The 8,734-nt window shown below is 44.6% G+C and overlaps 1 protein-coding gene across 1 annotated transcript; it reads left to right on the top strand.

Annotated features, from left to right (window-relative positions):
* Positions 1 to 544: 544 nt before the first annotated feature.
* Positions 545 to 5,269, top strand: LOC117741970 (integral membrane protein 2C-like). Its single transcript, XM_034549269.1, has 7 exons — positions 545 to 958; positions 1,247 to 1,522; positions 2,660 to 2,806; positions 3,279 to 3,467; positions 3,785 to 3,895; positions 4,033 to 4,183; positions 4,321 to 5,269. Exons 2-7 carry the CDS (start codon positions 1,430 to 1,432, stop codon positions 4,410 to 4,412), a joined length of 783 nt encoding a protein of 260 aa, XP_034405160.1. The 5' UTR covers positions 545 to 958; positions 1,247 to 1,429; the 3' UTR covers positions 4,413 to 5,269.
* The last annotated feature ends 3,465 nt before the right edge of the window (positions 5,270 to 8,734 follow it).

Genomic DNA, 8,734 nt, shown 5'->3' with positions numbered 1-8,734 from the left:
TTTGAGCCGTTCTCTCTTCAGAGGGGTTTATAATTCCAGTACAATTGTGGGTGCAAAGCATTGTGGGTAGTTGAGTACTTTTTGAAGCCACCGATTTCGTTGATTTCACACGCGACTGACGTGAATACATTAAAATTAGAAAACCGACAGTTCCATTCGCATCGAACATGCATGTTGCTCACTGGCTGTGCATGGTGCTGTACTAAAGATGTTGTACTGGAATTGTTTCTTTTTTCTTTTATTTAAAAAAAAAAAAAAAAAGTATTTAACAAACATTGAAATGCCAAAATTTGAACTATTGGCCGTGTGCTGACTTTGACTCCAGGTTCAGCGTAGAGCCCGAGGGTGCTTTCAGAAGTGTCACCGGCCGAGCCCTACGATCTAAATAAAGAAGAAGAAAAAAAACAACAACAAAAAAAAACATTTGGAATAAAAAATAATGCTGTGTTAATTTTTATTTTGTTTTTATACCAACAACGATGTCAAAATGTGTGTTAACATTTAAATATTTACGTCTGCTTAGTGGGACTTTTTTTTTTTCTCCCCCCCAATTGGTGGAAGAAGTCTTAAATTTTAAAAAAAAATAGAGTGTTATCAACACAATGGAAGATTTGATTGTTTTCCTCATAATTAAGATGTGGATTAAAGTGAGCTACTTTATTATAACGCAGGTACATTTTTATAAAGTACATTTCTTACAATGATAAAAAACAATCAATATTGATATGATATTCACTCATTTTTAGCTCTGAGTTTGGTCTCCACCGACTCCTGACATCCACCTCTAAATGTCACACCGCTTTCTTCGCCTCTGGATTTTATTTTATTTTATTATTATTTTTATCCAGCTTCCTGTTGGCCGGAACACCACCCATGAGAGCGGTGAGAGTGAACCAAGACAGCCAGGGGTTTGTGGGCGTGTCAGCTGCTGTGGTCTTAATTAAACACCAATGATGGGGTTTGATACATTTCTTATTATAAAAACAATATCGATCATAAGAGCTTGATAATTTCATCTCGCAATATAACAAACTGCACAATAGTTTTAATGTATATGCCAGTGGAGGAAGATGAGAATAACTTGGTTTATTAATAAGCGCATTTGCACGAGAGCTCATATAATAGTGCGTTTTTTTTGTGTGTGAATGGAGTCTAAACAGAAAGCACCGCACTAGTCCTTTAAGGGCAAATATAAAATAAATTTAAAAAATCTAACCCCCCCCCCCCCCCCCCCCCCAAAAAACAGCACACTTCCGGTAGAAGGAGACAAAAACAGAGAGGGACGCGACGTCTGAGAAGAGGACGTTCCCGTCGACGAGGTGCGGGGCTTCATTGTTTCAGGAAAAAAGGGTGAACAGCTTATCGATAACGCAGACGAAGCGCGAGGACACCTGCACGCACACGCACGGTGACACACGCACGGTGAGACATGGTGAAGATCAGCTTCCAGTCTGTCGCGGGACAGAAAGTGGAGAAGGAGAATGATGGCGACAAGACCGAGATCCTCATCCCTCATCCGATGGTGAGTGGATATATATTTATATATATATAACGCGTCGCTTATTTTATTTTGTATTTATCATTATTATTATTATAATAAATCATTTGTCATAGTCGTTTTTGATTGACCACTTATGTAATGTGCCCTGACTCTCCTTCCTGGTGTTGTTGGTCTGCGGGTCAGCGTGCACCTGCACAGTCTGACCAGCAGGGGATTTTATTCTTCTTTTTTTTTTAGTGTGTGCGTGTGCGTGTGTGTGCGTGCGTGTGTGTGCGTGTGACAGCATTCATCGACCATTATGGTTCTGGAAACAAAAACAAGCCATCGCTGCGCCACTCTGCTTGATGCAAGTTGTTATAATGTGCACATGCACACGTCTTATTTAGAGGGTGCACAGATGAATGCAAGCAACAACAAAAAAATGCAATTTAACAATACACAGGATTGGTGTTTTGGTGTTTGGCTTTTATAGCTGCCAAAGATTTCTTTCCTCCAGTGCTGCCATAGATATATTTCCTCCCCCCCCCCCCCCCCAGCTTAAAAAAAAAAGGTAGCATGCAATAAATGTGAGCTTTTGGCTGACAAAATGGCAGATGGGTTGCAGTGCATGCAGGATGGTTATTGTTCACAGCTCTAAAGGAGGCCGAGCAGGGTGCTCGACAAGCGGCGTCGACCTCGACCCCTCAGCGAAGACACACGAGGAAGGGACCCCCACGAAGATGACAGCCCCTCGTGTGTGTGTGTGTGTGTGTGTGTGTGTGTCCCCACGAAGAACAAGTGTGCCGAACTTTTCTTTTAACACGTTTTGAAGTCACTAACTCACATCTCTGATTTCAGCACTTCTCTGTTTAATCATATAGTTTTTTTGTAAGCGTGTACTATCTGTGTGTAGTGCAACCCGAGCCAAACAGATGGACCGCGAGACTGGAGGCGTCTGGGAAGATTACTCACGTTATTACTCCGTCTTCCCTTTCCTCCGGCCGGGCTCATGCGCTGCTAATTCCAGCGCTTCGTTAATGCGAGCTTCTGTTTTTTAATTTAGGTCATTTTTCAGATGAGTAAGCTGCGTTGTTGTGTGATTTGAAGCTGCTTGGAAACGCTTCTCTCGTCACGATTTTAAAAGTATTAATATCTGTGTGTGTTTGTGTGTTTTTCCAGGATGAGGAGGATGAGCTGGTCCTGCCGCTGCGCTCCAAAAAGTCTCCCCTCAATGGCCTGTGCTGCCTGACCTTTGGCCTGGTGGTGTTCATGGCCGGTCTGGTCCTCGCCTCCATTTACGTCTACCGCTACTACTTCATACCTCACGTGAGACCCCGTTACACTCTTCTGTGTCTCAGAAACACTGTATTCATAAATGAAATGATGTCCCTTTTTTATAGGTTTTATAACCTCCCCTGAAAGATGGTTTGCAACACAGAACCATAGGAAAGGGAAAAAGGGGCGGGTGCTTTCAAAAAGATACGTGGCAGGTGATTGGATGAAACTCTTACCGAAGGCCAAACTGGGAGAATAGTGAAAACGTTCTTTGCTCTTCTTTCAGATGAATAAATACACGAGTTCTGATAAAAACTGATTTTTTATTGCAGCATCTACGTTCTTTGGGAGCCGCCATTGTTTTTTTCTTCTTCCATTTCTGGTAAAAACGTCCACTTCAACTCGAGGGTTGAACTGATTTAGAATTTGGTTGTCGAAGGTCCTTGTGACCTCCGAAAAAACCCATTAATTATGAGAATTTTAACAAAGGAGAAAATGACAACGTCGTTTTTTTGTGTTTCAGATCCCCGAGGAGAACCTGTTCCACTGCAGGGTTCTCTACGAGGACTCCGCCTACGCTCCGCTGCGCGGGCGTCAGGAGCTGGAGGAGAACGTCGGCATCTACCTGGGCGACAACTACGAGAAGATCACGGTGCCCGTGCCTCACTTTGGAGGCAGCGACCCCGCCGATATAATCCATGACTTCCACAGAGTGAGGACACACACACACACACACACATACATGCACGCACACACACAACCAGTCTACAACCATGCTAGCAGCTCTTGGAGGCCCATACTAAGGCACAGCTGTAGTTCTGCTAACATCGGCAATGCTAACACCTGACGATGGTACGATTCATCCTCTGGGGACCACGAATGTGCATTAAAAACCCTAATAAGTTAAATATTTGAGGTTAAACATGCCAACAAATAACAACATTAGTATAAAAAAATTAATAAAATCCCATAAGCATTTTTTTTTATTTTTTAAATGTTTTATATAAACAGTTTATTTTTCTTTTCCAGGGACTTACAGCCTACCATGACATTGCTCTGAACAAGTGCTACGTCATCGAGCTCAACACCACCATCGTGATGCCTCCGCGCAACCTGTTGGAGCTCCTCATCAACGTGAAGGTGACTCGACTCGACTTAAACGTCGTCATGACTACCGGGTTCTCTCAAACGGCTTTACTGTTGTTGTTGTTGTTTTTTTCCCAAAACGCCACGAACTCTGTGAATGTCCCCCCCCCCCCCCTCTCTGTCTCTTGCAGAAGGGAACCTACCTGCCTCAGACCTACATCATCCACGAGGAGATGGTGGTGACCGGCCGGGTGCACAACATGCGTCAGCTGGGGCCGTTCATCTATCGCCTGTGCAACGGGAAGGACACGTACCGCCTGAACCGCCGCCTCACCCGCAGACGTAAGTCGGGGGAGGGGGGGTCAGTGTGTGTGTGTGGGGGGGTGTCGATGGAGACGTTTTGACATTGTTCGGCTCGAGTCACATTTCTGTGTCCCCCCCCCCCCCCCCCCCCCCCCCCCCCGCCCTCTCTCCCCCAGGTATCAACAAGCGCGAGGCGAAGGACTGCCACCGCATCCGTCACTTCGAGAACACGTTCGTGGTGGAGACCGTTATCTGCGATGAAGCGTGAACCCCCCCACCCCCCACCCCCCCGGCCACTGTAGCATCCTCCCCCGTTGGTCTGAGTTACACTTAACTTGTGATTTTTTTGGGGGGGGGGGGTTTTGATGCTGTAAATGTTTATTTTATTTTATTTTTTCTTCTTTCTAACCCCCCCTATCCCTATTGGTTACATTTACCCTGAAGTGTGACGCAATACTAAATAAACACTCTTTCCATGTAGCAAACTCCTCTAGCCAATACTAGTCCTCTTCCTCTGGAGGATCTGCATGACGGTTATCGTCGTCGGGGGAGACGACTGTCTCCGCACGTCGTCATGGAGACTTGTTTTTGTTTTCTTTGCTGCTCTGAGCAAAACATCTCAATAATTCCTCCGACTCGTCGCTTGCTTTGCGTCTCTTGCCTGTCTGCTGCTTCCTTGCTCCCATTTTTTTTTTTCTGCTCTTCATTTCCTAGAAGGTTGCATGAGGCATTAGGTCTGCGTTCACCACTTTGTTGTTGTTGTTGTTAAGTATTTTATCGTAAATTAAAAAGGACGAAGGCCCATCTTTTATTTTTCATCAGCTTTTCTCTTCTTTTTTTAAATTGTACTTTCTAAATAATGTCTGTGCATGTGTTTTATCTATAAGAGGAAAAAGCATCTCTGTTAAGGAGTGTTTTTGTAACCCGACGTTTAAAGCCTTAGTCCGGAGTCAGAGACTGGACTAAAGTCATGACTACTGAAAGGGAACATATTATATTATATTATCTGCTATGTTACATCAAACTTTGATCTGTATATTTTTGTCTGTCCAATTTTAAATCATGAACAAACCCGTCTGTGAATAAAGTAGTGACATTAACCCGGCGCCTGTTGATGCTTCGCTCACTTTCACACCTTTTTTGGCACAATGATGGAAATCATTTCAGTTCTTTCTATTATTATTATTTTTGATTTTTTTTTTTTTTTTTTTTTTTTTGTAGCAGCAATTCTTTATCAGATGTGAGATTATTTCATTGTTTGTTTTCTATATATAACTTACAGGAGTGAGTTTTACATGCAGAATATGACTTATGAACCAGTTGCCATGACAACTGAGGAAGCGAACTGATGAAGATGCAGTTTAAAAGCGCCATTTTTTCATACTCAGCTTTTTGGTTCTTTTTTTTTACCCAAATTATGAAAAATGAAAAAATTTCAGATTTTCTTCCAGATGGTTCAAATGGCCAGATTTTGAGATGCATTTTTCAGGGCCGCTACAACAAAATGATTGAAAATAAAATAAATGAATGCAGCTGAATTTCACCGCTCGCTCTCGTGTTCAGACAACACGCCGTGCCTCGACTTTATTTACGGTTTTCTGATGCCGATTATAGCTTTTCATTGTCATCGTGCATCGAGTCGCTAATTTGTGTTTTGTTCTTTTCTTCCGTCCCGGTCCACATCTCCGCTCACAGCCATCTGCTGCACCACGAAAAGTGATTCAGTTTCCCACTCTTGATGTAATATTAGGTTAATGCCACAGATGATATCCTGAAAACGGACTACTTTGCCAATCCTTAATGACTAGGCTGCAGGCTTTAGACAGGGCCGCGTCCATCTGGCCGAGGCTTCGGGCTCCGAGACCTCGGATCAAATTATTTAGAACGTAGGAGAGTCAAACACACACGAAGCAACTGAAAGACGCCACGAGCGAAGGATTGTTGCTGAACACGTGATGACATGTCCTACCGGCCTCACCTGAGTGTGTGTGTGTGTGTGTGTGTGTCGGTGCACGGTTGTGATGCACGTGCACGGCGCTGTTGGAGAGAAGAGTACGTCGTCAACTCTCACATCAGAGCAACTCGCCGAGCTGCTACTTAGGAACACAAAACACAGAGAGACGCAGTGCTTCTGGGAATTAAGTGTGTGTGTGTGTGTGTGTGTGTGTGTGTGTGTGTGTGTGTGTGTGTGTGTGTGTGTGTGTGTGTGTGGCATCTCACTGATGCAACGCATTGCTGTAAGAGGGAAAAAAGGCCTCCTGTAACTCAACCGCTCCAAAAAAGAAGAAGAAAAAAGCCATTACAAGGCAGAGAGATTGAGTTACATCACCAAGCTGATGCTCCATTTTGCTGAGCGGTTATATATGACACACACACACACACACATAATAATAATACACGGGTCATATCACAGTTTCCACCCTTCCGAGGACTATATAGGGAGGTGGACACGTTGTTCTCCTTCACATTTATCTTAAAGTATCCGGATTCAAAGATGCTTTTCTCCCCGACCCGCTGCCTCGTCCTTCTGCTCCTCTTCAGCTCAACGGATGCCGGTGAGTTGAATCTGATTAATGGGGTTTAATAAACTTAACCGGACATTGTGGATTTGCTAGACGTTTTTTTTTAAAAGAAAAGTTTAAATATTTTTTTAGCTGGAAGACAAAAGGGAACAGACGCTGCCGGTGACGTTTGGATGATGTCACTGGAATAAATCTGAGATCTTGGAGAGTTTAAAGTATTTTTTATTTTTTTTGCCAAGCGTCACATCGGAGACATGAACATAAACTATATTTCTATCAATGAAATGGACGATGGAGCCACTGTAGACGCCTTTTGAGAGGAATAATAAACTGTATTTATAAAGCACTTTTCAAAACAAGGGCCACAAAGTGCTTCACAAGCCAGGAAAACGGACGACAAACAATAGTTTTAAAGTCATACAACACTGAGCAAAGAAGCAACACAGCAGCCAGAGCAATGACTCTCAAAACTATTTGACTATTTCCTTTAACGTTAATGCCAGGACGGATTCTGGGGAAGATCAAGGAGCGTGTGCGTAACCTCCTGAACGCCCAGCAGCCTCTTCGGCGTGTGAAGGAGGGCCGGATCCACCAGCAGCTGGACCACTTCAACCACCTGGACCTCAGCACCTTCCCTCAGGTAGAGAGAGAGAGCCGCTCCACCGTGGACTAAGATGGAGATCCTCATCTCTTTAATTGTTACTTTAAACTCAGGGGGTGGAGAGAAGGTGCTTCTATAACTACATGATCACATTGATGCACTTTATTGTGTCCATTGATTGCTTTTTTGACCATTTAAAAAAAAACTCTTGATAAAAAGAACATTTGCACGAGTTTCTCTGATCTCGTAATACACAAAGTCCATATTGAATTCTTCTTATATTACTTCTGGAGGATTGTTAAATGTTTAAATGTTTCCTTCTTAATGCAGCAACGAGGAGAAAACATCTTCCCGGTCATCTTAAATCCATCTAATTTCTCCGCACACGAGCTAAACTGAGCTAAACCGAGCTAAACCGAGCTAAACCGAGCTAAATCCGCCCTAAAGCAGCAGCGGGCGAGCATCCCAGCGAATGTGTCCCCTCCGTCGGCATTAAACGAGGGATTACTTCCGCACAAAGAGACGAAGAGCTGCTGGTTTTTTGGGGGGTGAACCTGAATAAAAATGTTAATAAACATTGCTTTTCTTTCTCGCCCCCAGAGGTTCTTTGTGAACGAGGCGTACTGGCGGCGTCCGGACGGTCCGGTGTTCCTCTTCGTCGGAGGCGAAGGGCCCGTCTTTGAGTTTGACGTCCTGGCAGGTGGGCGGGATGCGGCCCTCTGTAATGCAATCCAAAATCACCACATCCATTTCTTTACCGTCTTTCTGCTGGGGAAATATTTCTAATAATAGAATATATGCACTCAGGTCACCACGCCGACATGGCGGAGGAGCACGGGGCGCTGCTGTTGGCTCTGGAGCACCGTTTCTACGGCGACAGCATCAACCCCGACGGCCTCGAAACGGAGAACCTGTCGCACCTGAGCAGCCAGCAGGCGTTAGTGTCGACTCCCCACCAGCCTGTGTGTGTGCGCGTGTGTGTGTGTGTGTGTGTGTGTGTGTGTTTAAACCCAAGAATCACATATCAATGACATAACAATCCAACACTTGCACCAGAGGGTTCCCCCCCCCCCCCCCCCCCCCCCCACCCCCCGTATATTGGAGCCCACATCAGCACCTTTGTGTCTGTACATGTGTAATTTGCGTGTCTGTTGTTGTTGTTGTTTGTTTTTTTTCCGTCCCAGACTTGCCGACTTGGCCGTTTTCCACCAGCACATCGGCCGAAGCTTCAACCTGACCCACAGGAACACCTGGATCAGCTTCGGGGGCTCGTACTCCGGGGCCCTGTCCGCCTGGTTCAGGGGAAAGGTGCATGCACAGCACACGAGACAAACTTAGCTTTATTAATAATTTAAACCCCGTTCTCGAGCTTCTTTTTTTCATTTTTCAATCCCACGAAAAAGATCGAAAAAACCCAGCCGTGAATGTGTTTTTTTGTTTTCTTTCCTCCTGGAGATGGAAAATACA

Source organism: Cyclopterus lumpus, chromosome 13 (assembly GCF_009769545.1).
Source record: "Cyclopterus lumpus isolate fCycLum1 chromosome 13, fCycLum1.pri, whole genome shotgun sequence".
Taxonomy (NCBI): Eukaryota; Metazoa; Chordata; class Actinopteri; order Perciformes; family Cyclopteridae; genus Cyclopterus; species Cyclopterus lumpus.
The sequence above is the reverse complement of the archived record's forward strand: the minus strand, read 5'-3'. Positions and strand labels throughout refer to the sequence as shown.